Genomic DNA, 20,754 nt, shown 5'->3' on the forward strand with positions numbered 1-20,754 from the left:
GTCTGTAACAGTTCACAAGCATGAAAAAAACCCCAAAAAACAGTGCGGCTGTATTCTGGATAACCACAAGGAGCACCTGTATTGGCGTATGGAAACTGTGACTCATTTGGTGTTGTTTGTTGCTATAGGTACTCGTGTTTATGCTTTTAAGTGGGAACATCATCTTGTAGCCACTAAGACTTGAAAGAGTACAACATAATTAATACAGGTTCTGTGGTAACATGGAATTAGGCTGGAGGAACTTACTTAAAAACATAAAATGAAACAGTGAAAGAAAGAGGGAAAAACAAGCAAAGCATAACTCTGACCTGAGCTTCCTCACCTCTACCAACTGTGGCCGGTCACGCGGTGCCAGACATGCTGACGACCCGGAGGCCATGTGAGCCAGCAGCCTGTCTGAAGCTCTACTGGCCGCTTAACGCGGCTTGTTGAGGCACGAGCAGCAGAGCGCTTGTTTCCTGACCTTGCCCAGGGATGGAAGTGGCAACCAGGGGCAGATAGGAAAGGTGTTACATCTGATCCCTGTAAGGAAAGTTAAAAAAAATCTGTCTTTTAGTTTTTTCAGGCAGAGTGTTAATAAATACTAGAAGTCTGTTTGCTGGAAGTGGGAAACACATTTTCAGAAATTCACCCCAAGCTTGAACTCAAGAGTCTAAAAATATTCTGACTCCGGTCTGGTTTGAAACGTGTTTTTGGTGGCCAAACGTGGGTTCCTAGACTCTAAAGGGAGCAAACCGTGTACAGCAGATTTGTGAAGGCGCCTGTGGGAATTGGTAGCAGCCAGCAGGAGCCAATGCAAAGAGTTTTCCCAGGTCACTCCTTCTCTGCATGGGGCCGCCTGAGGAGGGTTTTAAAAGCAGGTTCTGGCCCTGTTGCTCCTCCCTCAATAAGACTCCTACAATCCCTTCTTCACACACTCTCCCTCTCTCTCTCACACACACACACACATAAAAGCAGTCAGCACCCTCTATTAGGCTTAACATGACAGTTTTGCCTCATTTTTGATTCAGAAAGGAAGACAAGTACACAGATACGCCTCAACGGGGGGGAACTTCTGGAGTTTCAGACACATTTAAGTAGCTACAAAGAGAACTGCAGATCTGGGACCAGTTGGAAGGACAAAATGAACGTGTGGACGGCCCTCACACTGGCCTTGCAGCTGCTATTAAAAATGTGCTTACACGTGGAAGCACAGGCTTTGGGTGAGTGTCTTTTTTTCTTTTTTTGAAGTGTTTTGAGTCGCTTTTATGTCAGTTATTTAAATGTCACTGCATTTTTTTTTATTTGGATTATATGGTTGCTGCTTGGGATGACAAAAAAATCAAGAAGTGGAAAAACATCTTTCCTTTTTTTAGGTTTACACAAACACACATAAGGAACGATGTCTTTAAGGTTTCTTTTTTCTTTTTTATTTCTGACACCCTGCCTGCAATGTAATCGTCCATTTTCATTAGCTGTCAAAAAAGATTCAATGGCTCCACCTCTCAGTATTTTAACACACTTATGTATGAGTTTTAATGCATTATGGATGAAGCAGACACTGTGAAAGAGAATATGATATGCAGGCCCAAACACAAAAAGATCAGACAATGTGTGTGATACTCGCTGAGGTGCGAATAAAATGCTAAATATCCCAGTGAGTTGTAGAAGATATGGGGCAGTCAAATGCTTTTATTTGGGCTGGGTGTGTGTGTTTCTGACAGGAAGCAGGCAAAGATAAGAAAAAAATATTAAAAGTAGACAAAAGTTTGAGTATTAAATCCCACCATCTTTCCGCTGAAGTAAAGACATCCTGATTTTGATATCCATCTAGCCAGATCTGCTTGATTACTTCGGCTCGGGAGATTCAGCTTCCTGGCTCGTTTTAATTTAAAGAAAATCCCAGCTGGGTCACACACATGGGAATAATCAGAGATGATCTGGGTGCAGTACTGAAGTTCAAGACTCTCTTCTCTCTCACACTGTCTGACACGCGCTTGCAGTCACACACGCACGCGCCCGCATTTATTCAAGGTCACACACAAACTCGGGGCTACGCGACGCATAGAAATGTTGGCGTTTAGAGTTTATCGCCCTTCTTGCAAACCCCACCAGGTGATTGATGGCATACCTTTAAAATGCCCATTAATCCCTGGAGTCTTTTGGCAAATAGGTGCCTGATGGTATGTATAAAACAAGTCCAGATTAATGGAGTTTGTCATCTATCATTTCTCAGGCTCATTGTCTGCGTGACCACAAAACAAGGAGTGAGATCCATTTAAACCAGCCAAGTCTGGTTTTAGGTGCTCAAAAATGACATTCCATAAGCGTTATCTATGTTATTGATTAATATTAACATGTCAAGGATGGCTCACTGAGAGATGATATTACTGAAGTTTAAAGCGGACTCTCTTTCCTCTGGGCCATCCTCCAGGCCGAGCTATATCAAACTTTAAAATGAGGTAAAAGGGGGGAATATCCAGCTCTGCTTATCTTTGCAGAGTTTATGGTGAGTCTTAACTCACTGTTTAGCTCAGCTGACAAGTTCAGTTCAATTCAGTTTTTACTTATATAGTAAAGGTGCATTATATTGTAAAAAAAAACAAAACCCTACATTAATAGAGCAAAAAACCAAACAATCAAATGCCCCTCTACAAGCAAGTAACTGGCGACAGTGGGAAGGAAAAACTCCCTTTTAACAGGAGGAAACCTCCGGGACAAACCAATAAGGAGTCCACCACAACTAGTTGGGGTTGAGAGGAGGGGGACAGGGCGAAAGACACGCTGTAGAAGAGAGGGGGAATTAATGATAACAGGTGGCAGAAAGTCAAAGCCAGCAACTTTTTTCCATTCATTTTTCTTCCGCTTACAATTCAAATGTCAGCGTGGATCTAAGAACAAAGCTGAAAGTAAACGTAACCTAAATCAGTGATAATGACAATAACACATAGAGTTTCTGTGTTTACGTGAATATATCTTTCTGTAAATGTACACACGGCTAGCTGATTCATTGATTCACGTAGGCTGCACTCATCCAACAGAATATATTTCATCCAGTTTATTTAGTTTCACTTTTTAAGAATAGACACAGTGTCAGCGCAGAATCATGATGGTCTCCTGGAGAAATACACATTACAGAATACTGCTCTGTGTTTACAGTGGGGGGAAAAAGCTTTTGGACACTGCTCAATGTGTGCTTTGTTCTTGTTTGAAGCTGCGACATCAGTGCAGTGGGTTTCTGGGTTTATGACAACTCCCCATGTCAGCACAGACCATGTGATCTGCTTTCCAACATTATCGCACCGTAATGTTAAAGATCGAGGGTATTAACAAGTAAATCAATTAAAAACACATACAGCAATGCAAAAATAGCAAGAGAAATGCTGAAAGCACGTTTTTACTTAGTTTATACTTATTTTAGTTTAGTTTTTACTCAAGTTTATTCAAGACTTAATGGAAGCCAAAAGGAAAGCTAGTGTCAGAAGTAAAGTAGGAGTGCACGTGTAGTTACATTTGTAAACACTTACACATCTTAAAAGTGACAATATGCCATGTGATGTTTAAAAATGTCTAAAAAAATACACATAAAAGCCTAATATTGTTTGAATATCATGGTTTTGGTCCTGGGTAGCTAGATGACTCTTGGCTAAATGTGACTTTGCTTCTTCTGTTCTATACACTACGATGTTGTTAACGTAATTACTTCACTGCTGTTATGGCTGGCCTTTAAATGTGATGCGATAAATTAAAGCTTGCCACACAGAAATGCTCGAGTGCGAAGCGTGTGCTGAAATGCTAAAACAAGGAATGCCAGCCATTTGCACTCTTTACAGTAATCGCACCGTGACAGATTTATATGCTGGTGTTAAGGAAAGGTCAAGACACTGTTTTCCTTTATGGCTTTCAGCTGAACTAGTTTTATGAAGCTTGAAATCTGAGGTTAATCGGGGGGTGAAGTGAGACACTTTCTCAGGGTCTCCTGTGTAAGACAGCCCTGACCCTGCGAAGCCCTTTGTCCAGAAGACTTATGAAAAGCAGGACTGTGCGCTTCGTGTGTGTGGATGCCACTAAAGACACGATGCACACATCGAGCTTCCTTTGTTCTCTTTTCTTTTTTTTTTTTTTATATATATTAAAAAGTTCTTATCTTGATAAAAACCAAACACAAAGGATTCGAAAAGCTTTACATTTTTAGTGGAAGTAGTGTTGACAGCACGGTGCAAGCAGGCATTTCGGTGGCTTAGTCTCACTTATCTGCGCACATATTTAAAGGCTCTGTGTTGTGTCTGACAAAACACAAAGAGCGAGAGATCTCATCTGGGGCAATCTTGGCTGACAACAGTCAGCGGAAGCATTTGGGAGCAATTTCTGCTCCCTCACGACAGAGGGCCGTGCGGACCGTTTCAGTGGTACTTGTGTATTCACGATGGTGCAGATGCGGGACTAGAGATTCAATGCGCATCCTCTTGTGGTTTGCCCAGCTCCCAAGCCACTTTATTAAAAGGAGACTCTGACCATGAGCACCAGTGTTCTGCTCCTCTCTGGCTTTTTACTTTTAAATTGCCTGTCAGTTGAGTCAGAACATCTAAATTTCACTGTGCTTTTGTCTGCAAGTGGAAGCTCCATCTCATTTTACAATTCAAACAGTTTTAAAACAAACCTAAGAGAAGATCATAAAAACAGCACACATCTAACGTCACTGTATGCTGTTTACTTACAAATCCGCCTCCTTTTGATTTGCCTGAGCCGACCCAGCCTGCCAAGTTTGCGCTGACTGATTGACACAGCGTCTTGCTAGAGCATCTAATGCTGGGTCAACATCATCATCTTCTTCTTGTCGACTCGGAATGTGTTTACTCTCGGATCAGAGCGCCGCTGCGGGTTGTAAATATTCACATCATCCATTACTCATGTGCTTTCCCGTTTCCCTGCCTTGCTATCTGTCTCAACAGTCTACGATCTGCTCACCTCACCCGACTGCCTGCCAGACCTGCTGCAGGGGGGCCTGACCGGGCAAGGGGTGAACGAGGCTTTCATCCTAACCTCCTTCAAGTTGCAGCCCAAGACCGGAACCACTGTGTTTGGCCTGCACAACCCCAGGGACAACAGCAAGTACTTTGAGTTCACAGTGATGGGGAAGCTCAACCGAGGTAGGAGGACATCAAAGAGGCGCTGGTTGTTTAAAGCTATGCCAATCAATGTCTTCATATTAAAAATGGATTAAACGTGATAATGTTTAAAGACTCTGCAGACAGACCTGAAATCCAGCAGACAGTGTTTGCCCCCACATAATGAACTGTACTGAGTTTGTGCCCCAAACTATTTTGGTTGTGGCCAAATAGCTACACAAATAATGACGTTGCTGTTGCTATGTGCTAAGACGCAATCCAAGCACAGATAGAGAAACAAATAGCAAACAATATCAATGCTTAACATCACATAAACCCTTTACAGCAACACAGTCAATTTTGCTCTATTCATTACCTCTTCTTCCTTCTTCCTCTTCCATGCCGTGTCCTCTTAAAGCCGTGTTACGGTACTTGAGGAGTGACAAGAGGATGGCCTCTGTCACATTCAACAACCTGGTGCTGGCAGATGGCCAGCAACACCGACTGCTGTTCCACCTCAGGGGGCTGCAGCAGCAGCAGCAGCAGGGGCCAGGTGGGGTGGAGCTGCATCTGGACTGCAGGCTGGTGGAGACAGTCAGGGATCTCCCTGCTGCCTTCCAGGGTTTGCCAGCAGGCTATGGCACAGTGGAACTAAAGACTATGCAAGCCAGAGAGCAGGTGAGCCATCGCTTACAATATTTCCACACAATAGTGAATGCCCTTCTGTCACGATAATGACTCTGTAGGTTTCCAGATGGCTTAGCTGTGCACTTTCACTCGATTGATTTTAAACAGGAAAGCTTAGATGAACTAAAGCTGGTGGTTGGGGACTCATTTGAAAACGTTGCGTCGCTACAAGACTGCCACTTCCAGCAAAGAGACTCAGTTCAGACTCTGGGTAAGGTTCTTTCTGTGGAAATGTCAGTGAAAACACTCTCAGCGATATGAAATGTTGAGTCAAAGGGGGGCAGACTCTGAGAAGCCCTTAGCTCTGTTTCAGCTGAATAAAATAACAGTCCTTCTCCCTCAGGGGTCAACACAAAGCAGCTGTCCAATCAAATGCTGGAGTTAACGAAGGTGATAAATGAGCTGAAAGACGTCCTAATTCAGCAGGTAACCACCTCTTAGCAGTCCCTCTGAGGCCACTTAATCTCTGCTCCGTCAATCCTGACCTCCCTGACAGCTCGCCTGACTGAATATAAACTTTTGTTCATTTTTGACCCGTTCCAGGTTAAAGAAACATCCTTTCTCAGGAATACCATCTCAGAGTGTCAGGCCTGTGGTAAGATAATGTCTATAGTAGCTGTCAGTCATTGTAGAGAGGAAAATTGAGGACCAGTTTCCAATTGTTTAATTTATCACAGCTGATCACTTTCTTTTTTTTCATTATCTCATGTTGTGTCACAATGCAAATTAAAATGGCACAAATGTGCACATTTTAATTTAATGGAAGACTTTCTTTTTGCTTTGTTTCTGCACTGACCCCTCAGACTCAAAACTCTCTCAATAAATTAGTTATCCTATTAGCAGATCGCACGTGATAATGGTATCAGTACATCCTTATCAGTATCCGTGCCTACATGATATTTTGATATTACTGAATGAATAACAGATGGTTAAAAAAAAAATCTTTATTTCCTCCTATTTAAAGGTCTAGGTGGCACAGAGGTGGTGAAGCCAAGGTGTGCACCGGGTGTCTGTTTCCGTAACGACATGTGTATAGAAACAGCAGAAGGTGTTGAATGTGGACCATGTCCTGATGGGTACACTGGAGATGGTTTTAACTGTGATGATGTCGACGAGGTAAAGCTCAATATCGCTCTGTGTGTGTGTGTGTGTGTGTGTGTGTGTGTGTGTGTGTGTGTGTGTGTGTGTGTGTGTGTGTGTGTGTGTGTGTGTGTGCGTCTTGCCATGCTTCTGTCCTCATGACAATCAATATAAATTTACGACCTGTGGTGTAAGGGCAAACTGTCGACATCCTTTCGAGTATTTTATGGCTACTACTTGGGCTGCTGGTTTATGAGATTATAGCTAGGGTAAAGACAGATAAATGTTTTGAGTGTATCTATTTGGCATAGCAGCAAGTTCATATTAGTGGTTTTGGATCCCGATGAGAAATAGTGTGAATTAACAGGCTGCGATTAAGGAGTACACTCAAATACACCTTGATGTCACTGAATAATGGTGGCTCCAGAATTGATCCATAAATGACTTTTTTGACGATCTGTTTATAGGTGAAAGAAATGCATCTCACTGTATTTTTCACCATTTTCAGCATATACAGACTGAATGGCAGTGGGTCCATTAAACTGGAACATGAGAAGCAAAGATATTTCACACAGGCTAATGTTCTATAATTTAGACTATGACCAAAAAAAGCAGGTAAAGGTAGAACTTTCTAAAACAAGATGGAGAACCTTATAAGGATGGCAATACAAGATTGTGTGTTTGCCTGTCTGTCTTTTCTGTTTGCACTGACCTCTTTTCTGAGGACTGGGCCCTTCAGCATTCTCTTTCTTGCATGAGCAATGTCATCAGACCTAAAAGCTTTTGGGGAGAAGCCCTTTGAGAACCACATACATTTTGCAGCTCAACAGAGTTCATGTCCTTTCTGCAGTGTCAGTTTAACCCCTGCTTTCCTGGAGTGCGCTGCGTCAACACTGCCCCAGGCTTCCGCTGTGACGCCTGTCCGCTGGGCTACACCGGCCTGCCAGTGGAGGGTGTGGGCATAGTGTACGCTCAGACCAATAAACAGGTAAGACAGTGGATGCATCATGAAGGAAACAGAATATTATTATCAGTGTATATCAAAAAAGACACACACACATACACAAAAATGGACTTAAATGTAGTCTGAATCCAGCAGCAGATTGCAATATGTTGTTGATCTTACCATAAAATTATTTATTTAAGCATTTAAACAATAAAGGAGGGTTCTCACTTTAAAAGAGCAAAAAAGTTCAATCAATAAATGTGCCAACACAAGTGACTTTTACTTTAGGTGTTTAAAAAAGTTTGCACAAACCTATGGGGGTTTTCACTGGAGTCCAGTCAGCCAGTAGATCACGTCTGTCAAGCTCATTAGATATCATGTGCTGCATAGAACCCACTTTGACCTCAAGAGGGCCGGGCCATTGAATCCTTGAGATATCTTAATATAAGGTAAAGGGCAATTTCAGTGGTAAATCTCAGTTTTTCTACCTGAAATGCAGCTGTAGTGAATGAAAGAAATCTATTGGCACAAGTAATTGTTTATTAATTACTTAATTACTTTAGTGTTGTGTAAATGGCCACGGGCACGGTCTTTATCAGTAGGAAAAATTGCATTACTTTTACAAATGAGTTAAAACTCCAGAGTTTTACCCAACTTCACTTTTTTCCAACACCATACAGTGGGTCGGTTTGTCTTCTCCGGGCCAATTCTGGCCCCTGTGCCTTATGTTTGACAAACTTGGTCGAGAGCAATGAAGACACCAAATTTAAAACATGAAGAAAACATAACTTTTCCACTTCGTTGGACTGCTTTCATTATCTCCATCATGTCACACAGGATTAGCCACACTAAATGTTTATCTTGATGCACCAGATCCTGATTGGCGGGAACAGATGGATATCGTTTTTTTAATTTGCTGATTTACGTTCTACTTCCATGCTTATTTATTGCTCCGAATTTGTAAATATGACCTGCAGTCTGCAGCGTGTTATTTACCCTTTTAATGCATTTTAGATTCCTACAAAATAAACACCTAAAATACCCGGTGTGCATAAATTACTCCCACTTTAATTTGTGCTCTAATACTGTAAGTATTATAAAGCACAGCTTCAGCTGTTTCGGGGCTTTAGAGGATTTATATGGCATCCTTTGTTTTGTTTTGGGGCGTATTTTTTACACTTATTTTTGGAGCAATTAAATCTGAACAAGTTGTTACAGTCTGCTCATTTTTTTACAATCCAGGTCTGCGATGACATCGATGAATGCAAAGGACCTGACAATGGAGGCTGTACTGCAAACTCGAACTGCCACAACTCTGCGGTAAGAACACCGTTGATGTATTGTATGACCATTACTACAGGTCTTTATTGCTACTCAAAGATGCTCATGTGCAGTTGTGATAATTCCCGCACAGGGCTCCTATCACTGTGGTAGCTGTAAGTCAGGATTCACAGGAGATCAGGTGAAGGGCTGTAAGCCGGAGATCAGCTGTGGCAACAGCCTGACCAACCCCTGTGATGTCAACGCTCAGTGTATTGTAGAAAGAGACGGATCCATCTCTTGTCAGGTAATATTCTTCATCACTCAAATGCTTATGTGCAGTATATGAATGAGTTTGTAAGAAGCTTCATTTGTCTTGTCAGTGTGGAATTGGCTGGGCTGGAAATGGATACCTGTGTGGAAAGGATACGGACATTGATGGATATCCAGATGAGAAACTCAAATGCAAAGATCCAAACTGCAGAAAGGTAACCATGGTGCAAGTTGTCAAGATTAGCAGCTTTGCTGTGGCAGGTATATCTTTATTTAATCATCATACTGTCACATGTCTTTGCAGGATAACTGTGTCTTTGTTCCTAACTCTGGTCAAGAGGATGCCGACAGAGATGGTTATGGAGATGCCTGTGATGAAGATGCAGATGGCGATGGTATTCCAAACGAACAGGTCGGTGGCTATCTCGCAACAAATGCCTCTAAAACATATTATACCTAAAGATTCTCATTTTTGTTTGTCTTGCTAATTTTCCTAGATTGATTAAGCTTGTAAAAGTACTAATACCTCCTATGTGTATGTGCACTAAAATGACTGCTGCTCCTGGCAGACGGTTATTTTACGACTGTAAAGTGGGCAAAGGGGCTAGCCTAGCTCTGTCCAAAGATTACAAAATCCACTTGCCGCTGTTTTCCAAATTCACCTATTAACATATCATATCCACAGACACCACATTTATGCACAGAAATGTGGATGTAGCAACTTTGAGGTCACCCACTGGCTACCTTTACAAAGCCACAAGTTTGGTGTGGATACAACCATTTGCTGACATCAGGGGAATCGCTTGCTATTTAGATTAGCAAGATGCATTGGGATGCTAATGCTGGCTTACGAAAAAGACTTAAAGCAAATTAAACTGCCTGGAGAAACTGAACATCCGATATTTAGAGTGTGTTTAATTACCATCAAACAAAGCCAAAATCCTTTATAAAGTATACCTTTAACTCTTAAAGAGGAACTGCAAATTTTTATACTTAAGGGACAAAAGTTGCTGTTTGCTATGTGCAGAAATATGAGCCAAGTGGCACTGAATTCCCCCTCACCCCAAACTACAGGGAGTGCAGAATTATTAGGCAAGTTGTATTTTTGAGGAATAATTTTATTATTGAACAACAACCATGTTCTCAATGAACCCAAAAAACTCATTAATATCAAAGCTGAATGTTTTTGGAAGTAGTTTTTAGTTTGTTTTTAGTTTTCGCTATTTTAGGGGGATATCTGTGTGTGCAGGTGACTATTACTGTGCATAATTATTAGGCAACTTAACAAAAAACAAATATATACCCATTTCAATTATTTATTTTTACCAGTGAAAACAATATAACATCTCCACATTCACAAATATACATTTCTGACATTCAAAAACAAAACAAAAACAAATCAGCGACCAATATAGCCACCTTTCTTTGCAAGGACACTCAAAAGCCTGCCATCCATGGATTCTGTCAGTGTTTTGATCTGTTCACCATCAACATTGCGTGCAGCAGCAACCACAGCCTCCCAGACACTGTTCAGAGAGGTGTACTGTTTTCCCTCCTTGTAAATCTCACATTTGATGATGGACCACAGGTTCTCAATGGGGTTCAGATCAGGTGAACAAGGTGGCCATGTCATTAGTTTTTCTTCTTTTATACCCTTTCTTGCCAGCCACGCTGTGGAGTACTTGGACGCGTGTGATGGAGCATTGTCCTGCATGGAAATCATGTTTTTCTTGAAGGATGCAGACTTCTTCCTGTACCACTGCTTGAAGAAGGTGTCTTCCAGAAACTGGCAGTAGGACTGGGAGTTGAGCTTGACTCCATCCTCAACCCGAAAAGGCCCCACAAGCTCATCTTTGATGATACCAGCCCAAACCAGTACTCCACCTCCACCTTGCTGGCGTCTGAGTCGGACTGGAGCTCTCTGCCCTTTACCAATCCAGCCACGGGCCCATCCATCTGGCCCATCAAGACTCACTCTCATTTCATCAGTCCATAAAACCTTAGAAAAACCAGTCTTGAGATATTTCTTGGCCCAGTCTTGACGTTTCAGCTTGTGTGTCTTGTTCAGTGGTGGTCGTCTTTCAGCCTTTCTTACCTTGGCCATGTCTCTGAGTATTGCACACCTTGTGCTTTTGGGCACTCCAGTGATGTTGCAGCTCTGAAATATGGCCAAACTGGTGGCAAGTGGCATCTTGGCAGCTGCACGCTTGACTTTTCTCAGTTCATGGGCAGTTATTTTGCGCCTTGGTTTTTCCACACGCTTCTTGCGACCCTGTTGATTATTTTGAATGAAACGCTTGATTGTTCGATGATCACGCTTCAGAAGCTTTGCAATTTTGACACTGCTGCATCCCTCTGCAAGATATCTCACTATTTTTGACTTTTCTGAGCCTGTCAAGTCCTTCTTTTGACCCATTTTGCCAAAGGAAAGGAAGTTGCCTAATAATTATGCACACCTGATATAGGGTGTTGATGTCATTAGACCACACCCCTTCTCATTACAGCGATGCACATCACCTAATATGCTTAATTGGTAGTAGGCTTTCGAGCCTATACAGCTTGGAGTAAGACAACATGCATGAAGAGGATGATGTGGACAAAATACTCATTTACCTAATAATTCTGCACTCCCTGTAGTACATGTCCATGCTAGGTTATTGTTTTTGGCTTTTTTCTGCTGTTGGCAAAATTACATGCTTAATGACACTGAGAAAAGTTAAAAGTGTGGGCAGTAGATGTCATTTATATGACCAAAAACTGTTTTGTTTTTAGTTCACTTCCAGGTTGTTGCAAAGCAACATGATGATTTTAACTGATATCCCTAACAATACGAATCGGGGGCTAAGATGTACCTATGTGCTAAGTTTGGCTACTCCTAATCATGTTGACAGTACAGGCAGCCAAAGAAACAAACAAAAGATTTCATCTTTTATAATAAGATGCACAGTGATATCAATCTCATAAAAATCGAAAAGGTTTCAGCCCTGAAGCATACAGAGGCTTACGCTTTACCCACCATATTACCCACTCACATGACTCATAAATGAATATGTGCACACGCTCCTTCTTCATCAGGACAACTGCAGGTTAAAAGCCAATGTGGACCAGAGGAACAGCGACAAGGACAGCCACGGCGACGCCTGTGATAACTGCCGCCTGGTGGAGAACCCCGACCAGAGGGACACTGACGGTGATGGCAAAGGGGACGCCTGTGATGATGACATGGATGGAGATGGTGAGGAGAGAAATGACATCACTGATGCTGACGCTCTTGTTATATAATCAACATCACTGGAGGCTTTTGCTGTTATGACTTCTTACCCTGCACTCCCTTTTATGATTCCACTGCTGTGGTCTCGTAGTGAATTACTCACAAGGATGCATGCAACTTTTATAGTTAGTTACAGATCCCTTTGTTGTTTAAATGCATCACTTTATATTAGGATAGATTTTGTATGCCAGCTCAGGCTGAATAAACAACACCGTAAAGAAAAAAATAAATGATGAAAGCCGATAGCAGGCTGACCCCAAAGCGAGTACAACCTTTGATCACTCAACAGCGTGATTATACCTCATGAAGCCCCCACAGGACAAGAAGATAGTTCTTCCTTCCACTGCTGCTGCTTGACCTTTATGCATTAGTAGTGCTGCTACTGCCTCCCTGTGATGAAGTAAAATACCATCTGAATGCAGGTTCTCCGGAACAACATAGAAAATGCAACAGTGCACCCTAGTGGTGATATTAGAAAGATCAGCTTATAAAATCATTTCTTTAGTGAGACAGCAGCATAAACCTATTGCTCGTGTTTCATGATAAAGATGACTCTGTCAGTAATACAGCTTGCTTTCCACAGGTATGCTGCTGTGATTATATTACAAAGAATACTGCTGATTATTTCCTGGAAAATAGTGGCCCAAACTCATATCTGTCTTTTAAAGCAAGGTATTCAGTCCACTGCCGCAGAAAGCAAACAAATGCACATCTTTACAGCTGACATGCAGGATTTACAGTCTTTGTTGACTTAACTGACTGCTCATCAAATTCTTTGCACATTTATATATTTTATAAACCCACTTGGTGGCAGTTTGAGTGTTAAATGAGTGTCACCTGATCGATGTGCAGGTCTGAAGAACTTCCTGGATAATTGCCAGCGTGTCCAGAACAGAGACCAGCTGGACCGGGATGGAGACGGGGTGGGAGACGCTTGTGACAGCTGCCCCGACATCCCCAACCCAAATCAGGTCAGTCATACAGGTGGATGTATGGCGGTCATGTAAATTAACTAAATACACTGACATAAGGATAGTTTATTTGATTTTGCTCGTAGTATTTAGTGTTTGATTCACTAGATTTATCTAACCACTATAGTTATGAGTGAGATATGAGATTTCAAATTCAACATCTTATGAAATACAAAAATATACTATCAACACACTGTTGAAGTGCTTCAAACATTCTGTGCTCCGTAAAAAAAACACTAACAGTTTCTTTGAAATAAAAGGAAAAATTATCTAATGATCAGAGAATAGTCAGATAAATGCAGTTTGTTCTATAGTTTGCAGTTCTAATATGTCATTCAAAAGGTCCATATTACTGCTGAACGAAGCTGTTTGCACTGTGCATTTACCTTTACAAAAATAAGATCTTAACTGCAGGATTAAAGTTGTATTTTCACACTTGTCTCATTGCTGTCTGCTCTCTCTTCAGTCTGATGTTGATAATGACTTGGTTGGGGATTCCTGTGATACAAACCAAGACAGGTGATAACACTATCTTGATATCTACAGTACCAGTATAGCTTTTATTCATTTATTTCAATTTAATTCATGTCACTGCGTCGCTTCCTGTGTAGTGATGGCGATGGTCACCAGGATACCAAGGATAACTGCCCACTCGTGATCAATAGCTCTCAGCTGGACACTGACAAAGACGGGCTGGGTGACGAATGCGATGACGATGATGACAACGACGGGATACCGGATGTTTTACCACCGGGTCCAGACAACTGCCGGCTGGTACCAAATCCTGATCAGATTGATGATAACAGTGAGTTTCAGATTGTCCCCTGATAATTAAAAAAAATGAGTTTGTAGGGATGTTCAGTTGTTTTTGTTGAGACGTTTGGCTAAAAAGCAGATTGATGCTGAAAGATTAATGGTCATAATTTCGGGAGAACGTCTCTCTTCCCCCTGCACTGTTACTGACATTATTTATTTCACACCCACGCGGATCAAACAGTAGCAACCTTGGGCAGATTAAGTGGCAATTTTTGTGAGGAGAAAAAAAAAGCGCAATTTTTGCGAGCCTAAACTCATTCGCCAATTTTATGACTCGCTGTGACATTACTTGTGTGAAAATGGATTCTGAAACTAATGGGAGTGGAGTGTCAATTCAAATAAAGAGGGGCAAGGCCATTTTTTCCCAGCAGTCAGAGTTCAGCGAGGCAGAGTTAACAGACCATTACTTACATTATTACAACACACAACTTTTTCTTGTGTAGCCAGTTGTGGTAGTAGCACAGTTTTAATAGCCTAACAAAACTCAAAAGTCAGATATTTGCTTTTATTTAATAATCAGTGCCCTTTTAAATGTCATGTGTCCAAAGCTGTACTGTTAGACAAATGTATTTTTGCCAGCTAATATGTAGCATCTAGACCTATGAATTAAGAAATGGTATTGCTCCCTTTGATTTAGATTCGGTTTTCTTTTGAAGTTTATCGCACAGAGGGTTTTGTTTTTTGTAACTGCCATCCAGGGCTATTGCTGTCCCCTGTTGAGCAGAGACCAGAAAGCACGTAGCCTGTGTCGTGATTAAGGTTTCTTTCGTTTGTGTGTCGTCTGGTGGTTAGTTGCTGTTTGCTCCACACAACAAAGTGATTCATTCTTTCTGCCCTCACAGATTTTGTTTCCCCCTCGCTGTCATTCAGGGGCCTTTGATGTGTGGCACTCTCATAATTCCCACCAACTACATAAAAGCAAAGTGGTTCCCTTTGACATTGTAATCTTTTTTCTAGATTTCTACTCAATCGTGCACTCTGTGAGCCTGTACAAACTACTGTTACTGAAAGGTAGCAGTCCATTCGTAACATTATGTGTGGTTCAACATTACAGAATAATGTATGGTTATCACAAAATCCCAGTTGCAAACGTGGACGGCTTATGTTTGTGTCTCGGTACAGCATTTAGGAAGAATCAGACACATTCAGAGCTGATTTTGACTTATTAAAGACTCAGCGAGAAGCCATATCAGTATATGTCTGTCATACTGGAGGGTGTGGACTGTAGTGAGCTTCACTAAAAGGTCTTAATTTTTCAGCAATTTTTTAAAAACTGTGTGACAACATTTAGTGCATCAATTCATCCATTTTCATGTGCTTATCTGGGACCGGGTTGCAGGGGCAACAGCCTATTCGGAGCAACCCAGTCCTCCCTCTCCCCAGCCACCTCCTACAGCTTATCCAGGGGCAAACTGAGGTGTCCCCAGGCCAGCCAAAAAATATAATCGCTCCAGCGTGTCCCCATGATCTTTCACGGGGCCTTCTCCCTGGTCGTGCCCAAGAGACATCCTTGTCAGATACTAAAACCTTTCAGTGTTTAGTAGTGGCTCCACTCTGAGCCCTTGCTTGAATGAATGAATGAATGAATGAATTACTAGCCCCATCTCAGGTGCCCCTCAGAGAAAGCTCATTCTTGTCAGTCATTATCCATTCAGATTCAGGAAAGGAGAGAAGTTAATGGACCAGGTCACCCTACCCGGGGCAGGGTTACCGTAGCCCCACCCTGGACCCTGGCCTGTGGAGGGAGCTTGAAGGAGAGTGGCTGGTGGCTGGCCCTTAGCTCACATGGATTAAGCATAGGCCTGCCCTCCACCACCCACAGGAGTCACTAAAGGGGTCGGGTGAAACGCATCGAGCAGAGGCCCTGGCGGTCTATCCCCGGCTATCAAGGCTGGCTATTGTGTAGTGACAAAGTACAGTACTTGAGATCATTTTTCCAATGAGGTTGCACAGCTTCTGAGATATTTTGATCATACACTATTGTGTTTCCAAAGTAAATTAAAGATTAAACTACTCATGCACCAAATTTTTAACTGTACTTTTTAACTTTTCAGGTGACGGTGTTGGAGATATTTGTGAGTCTGACTTTGACCAGGACAAAGTGATAGACAGGATTGATAATTGTCCTGAAAATGCCGAGATTACCTTGACTGACTTCAGGGCCTATCAGACTGTTGTGCTGGACCCCGAGGGCGATGCCCAGATTGACCCCAACTGGGTTGTTTTGAACCAGGTATGAACATTATTATCACTGATCATTCAAATTTATCCATCATAGGCAGATATTTTTATATACACATGCTTGACTTTACTTGACTTTTGTGATTTCCCCAAGTGTTTTGTTGTCCAGCTTTGCTGTTTTGGTTCACTCTTACCACTCTCCTTGAATAGATTTCTGGCCCAGCAGGCAGCCTTTTATTGCCAAAAAACTAAAAACCCACGCTACACTACATGTTGAGACACACTTAGTCGGTAGCTGATGAACGTGTTGGTGCATTTAGCAGCTAATGTTCAGCAGATGTTGCCCTCGGGAGCTGGAAGAACAGAAAAATTACGCTGAAAGCAGGGTGCTGATCTGTATTCAGTTTGTGGCCAGAAACTGAAAAAAAAATCAGAGCTGCTAAATGTGTATATAGGGCACTTGCCAGATCAACTTGAAAGGTCGTGTTGTTCACAGTGTGTTAAAAAAAAGAAAAGAAAAAAAAGAGTCACGGCAGCTTTAATTCATGGCCTAAAAAAAGTACGTGTGCAAGCACATTTTAATAAACCTGAAATGCAAATACAAGCTTTTGAAATTAAAAGTTTCACGGTGCATCATTCATCATTAAAAACATCTCTTCCTTATCAGGGAATGGAAATCGTTCAGACCATGAATAGTGATCCTGGACTTGCTGTCGGTAAGGTGTATTTAGCTTTTTTACCTGAATATCACTTTTAGTGTTGTGTGCAAGAAACTACTCGTCGTATCTAATGCGCTAATTACTCTTTCTGATGTCAGGTTACACGGCTTTCAGCGGCGTGGACTTTGAGGGGACTTTTCACGTGAATACAGTCACTGATGATGACTACGCTGGCTTCATCTTTGGTTACCAGGACTCATCCTCCTTCTACGTGGTGATGTGGAAGCAGACTGAACAGACCTACTGGCAGGCAACCCCCTTCAGAGCCGTGGCCGAGCCCGGCATACAGCTGAAGGTGAGAGGGCGAGTCATCTCACTTTAGTTTTACTCACTCGACCTGTTTTACACATTCTTGTTTTCCTTCTGCTTCTACAATCGCCTTACTTGTCTCTGCTTCTGCGTTAGGCTGTGAAGTCTAGATCAGGCCCCGGCGAGCATTTGAGAAACTCACTGTGGCACACGGGAGACACCACCGACCAAGTGCGCCTGCTGTGGAAGGACCCGAGAAATGTGGGCTGGAAGGATAAGGTGTCCTATCGCTGGTACCTGCAGCACCGCCCACAGGTTGGATACATCAGGTATTATAAAATTCTTACGGCTTCCTAAATTTTCTTGCCAAGAGCAAGATGAGACGGTCAGCATTGTGTGTAGGTGCAAACTGTATGTTCAGCCATTGGAAAGCCAGGCTGGCTGTTTCTTAGTCTTAATAGTTGTAATTTAATAACTAAGGTAAAAATCCCTTGTTGTGCTTTGTGCAGAGCCCGCTTTTACGAAGGAACTGAGCTGGTTGCAGACTCCGGCGTGACCATCGACACAACCATGAGAGGAGGACGACTTGGCGTGTTCTGTTTCTCGCAGGAAAACATTATCTGGTCCAATCTGAAATACCGCTGCAATGGTAAGGAAATCAAACGTTGCAACATAATTTACAAATGGGATAACAATGCTAGAAAACTGTCAGTAGCTCCATCCTAATTTGGTGTTTAGTGCAGGTAATTAGCAGAAAACTATGCTAATATGCTGATCAACATTTTACTAAAGGGCTTTCTCAGCCTCACGGAATGTGCAGCATCTTGCTGCATGACCTCTGAGACTAGTTGTCTGCAACAGCTTCATATTCCATCTTGTTACATAAAGACTGCAGCTGTGAAGAGAATTAGTTTGACCTCACTGCATATGAGATTTTAAGCTTGTCTCATAACGCCTAACTTGTCACTTTCGCAGACACCATCCCGGAGGATTTCCAGGAGTTCAGCACTCAGCATGGCGTCGACTCGCTCTAAAGCCAACGCGGAAAAAAATACCACTGCAGAGCTACGAGGAATGCATCAGTGTGTACGTGCGAGTGTGTACGTGCGAGTGTGCGCACGTTTGTGTGTGCGTGTGTGGATGCCTGTGTCTGTGTTTTGATGTTTATGGCTTTTGTGCATACATGGCCACAATCTTTGTACTGTGTGTGTATTTTCTCATGCTGTCTCATTTCTCTTAAATGTCTCGAGCTGAGCTTTTAGGTTTAATGGATTTTATCAAATACATTGCAATATGCCCCCTTAGAAATCCTGCATATTTGATTTTTACCCTTTGGTATCTCTCTGTAAAACATAATCCTTTTCAAAGTTTCCTCATGCAAAAAGTTACAAACTGACATGCTGAAGAGTCTCTGGTGTAGATGTCAATGTGCATTTGATGCATTTGATCTCCTGCACAGTTATTTTAGTTATTTTACCCAAACTTCATTTTTTGCGTCCATATTCAGAAAATTCAAGTGTCTTTTATTTTGTCTTCTACTCTATACTCTTCTTCTCTTCCTCTTAGTGCCTTACTCGTGGTTAAATCATCTTGTAAGCTGAATCCTTACCAAAAAATGTAGCATAAGACACCATAGCGCTGCATACAGTTTTATTAGTTTTGTTTCCCCTATACTTGGAGTTGTTCTTTTATTATGATTTTTTCATAATAAATTCTACATTTTCCCAGGAAATAAAGTGAGATGTTATCATATAATAATTTTTACTACTACGCAGAAGTCATATTTGAACGCTTTTTGGGATATACAGTGCTGAGCAGATTTCTTAGACCACCTGTCATAAAAACCAAATAAAAAAACACGTCTTTACATTTATTGGCATGTAAGGAATTAAATTCACCTTTTTATACCCAAATTTAGCTGGTACATTTTCTTGTCAGAAATGGAAGTAAATAACTGTCAAAAGAAAAAGAAAAAAACAGGCTTTGCTGGGTTTTTTTCACCTTTTCTTGTATTTCAATCAATTTGAAAATTCATAGATAATAACAATAATTGTATTTTAGCATTTAAAATATAATTTCATCATTTGGATTAACCGGTAAAGAAATATAAAAATAATTTTGGTAATTTCCAGTACTATTAATATTGGACAGCTAGGTGGTGGGTCGTTGTGTTTGTGGGGTCAATTTTTTCTTTATGTTTTGTTTTTTATAATAGCTACCAGAAAATGGGCTGATCATGTTTCTGGTCTCGCTCACTCTAGAAGGCCAGTTTGGTTTTACATGGTTTTCTCTTTCTATTATTTGAACCTTGAGATTTTGATCATTTCACTTATATATATATATATATATATATTTAGTCATGAACCTGGCCAAAATAAATTTTCATTATAATGTGTAGAAGTATTTTCTATGTAGCCCACTAATTACTTTGAGATAAAGATATGTTGTATACACATAAAGGACATTTTGCTGTTATTTGGTTTTGTTATTTTATAAGTTGTACTAGTCTGGATTGTTTGACCAGGTTCAAGAATCATACAGAATTTTTAACATTATATATTTTTTAAAAATCATGCATGCGTGCATTCATTACTTTTCAAGGATGGGCAATTAATTATCCCAAGGGGCTACATGTCAAACTGGGACTGTTATGAAAGCCCCACATCAATAAGCTTAATTCACTTCTATGGTATCTCTTTATTAGCTTATTGACTCCATGACCTCATGTGACCCCTTAGGAAAAATGAATTGCCCAACATTTACGCTGAAAGTGCTGTTTTGTTTTGATCAAAGGGTCCTAAAATGCCACTGCAGATCCCTCTGATGGAACATTTGTTAATTAAAGAATCAGGCAGACCACACGATGCTTCTGAATCTCACCAGTGGGAACTTTGCATTCACATGGAGGTAGAGCTGTTTTATGGTGAGCTGAGACCAGAATTTGGATAAGCTTTTATAAATTGGATTTGGAAAAAAATATGCAAATTCAGATACGGTGCCACACTTTTCATCGTGACAGGAATTTAAAATGCTGCAAATGGTGTTCAAGAGCAGCAATCGGGACCACCGCTTTTAAGACGCAGCAGCAATCTGCAAAACTGTGTGTGCGTGTGTGTGTGTGTGTGTGTGTGTGTGTGTGTGTGTGTGTGTGTGTGTGTGTGTGTGTGTGTGTGTGTGTGTAAACTCAAACAGTGAAAACAACACAAAGTAATAA

General features: G+C 41.5%; 1 protein-coding gene and 1 long non-coding RNA gene across 2 annotated transcripts; one reads left to right on the top strand and one right to left on the bottom strand.

The window, feature by feature from the left end:
• Positions 1-898: 898 nt before the first annotated feature.
• On the top strand, positions 899-19,436 carry thbs4b (thrombospondin 4b). Its single transcript, XM_086301093.1, has 22 exons — positions 899-1,202; positions 4,932-5,129; positions 5,506-5,765; positions 5,883-5,985; positions 6,118-6,200; positions 6,318-6,369; positions 6,739-6,890; positions 7,705-7,842; positions 9,043-9,120; positions 9,215-9,367; positions 9,444-9,548; positions 9,638-9,745; positions 12,409-12,568; positions 13,457-13,575; positions 14,042-14,094; positions 14,187-14,380; positions 16,446-16,624; positions 17,240-17,288; positions 17,390-17,586; positions 17,697-17,869; positions 18,050-18,189; positions 18,516-19,436. The coding sequence occupies exons 1-22, from the start codon at positions 1,124-1,126 to the stop codon at positions 18,572-18,574; spliced, it is 2,832 nt and encodes a 943-aa protein (XP_086157219.1). The 5' UTR covers positions 899-1,123; the 3' UTR covers positions 18,575-19,436.
• Positions 12,391-14,113, bottom strand: LOC147326127 (uncharacterized). The gene is made up of 4 exons (XR_015130418.1): positions 13,962-14,113; positions 13,442-13,547; positions 12,905-12,994; positions 12,391-12,542 (listed from the first exon to the last, which is right to left on the bottom strand). It is a non-coding gene; the product is annotated as an uncharacterized LOC147326127 (long non-coding RNA).
• Positions 19,437-20,754: the final 1,318 nt, after the last annotated feature.

The sequence above is a fragment of the Aulonocara sp. 'chitande type north' Nkhata Bay genome, linkage group LG7, assembly GCF_057382095.1.
Source record: "Aulonocara sp. 'chitande type north' Nkhata Bay isolate Kocher_YH1m ecotype deep benthic linkage group LG7, A_spYH_male_GT1.1, whole genome shotgun sequence".
In the NCBI taxonomy this organism is placed as follows: Eukaryota; Metazoa; Chordata; class Actinopteri; order Cichliformes; family Cichlidae; genus Aulonocara; species Aulonocara sp. 'chitande type north' Nkhata Bay.

Bases quoted from the DNA above. Each gene is read 5' to 3' on its own strand.
- thbs4b (XM_086301093.1), top strand. From the start codon at position 1,124: ATGAACGTGTGGACGGCCCTCACACTGGCCTTGCAGCTGCTATTAAAA. The intron at 9,121-9,214 runs GTAAGAACACCG...ATTCCCGCACAG, and splicing joins CGAACTGCCACAACTCTGCG to GGCTCCTATCACTGTGGTAG. The intron at 18,190-18,515 runs GTAAGGAAATCA...TCACTTTCGCAG, and splicing joins TCTGAAATACCGCTGCAATG to ACACCATCCCGGAGGATTTC.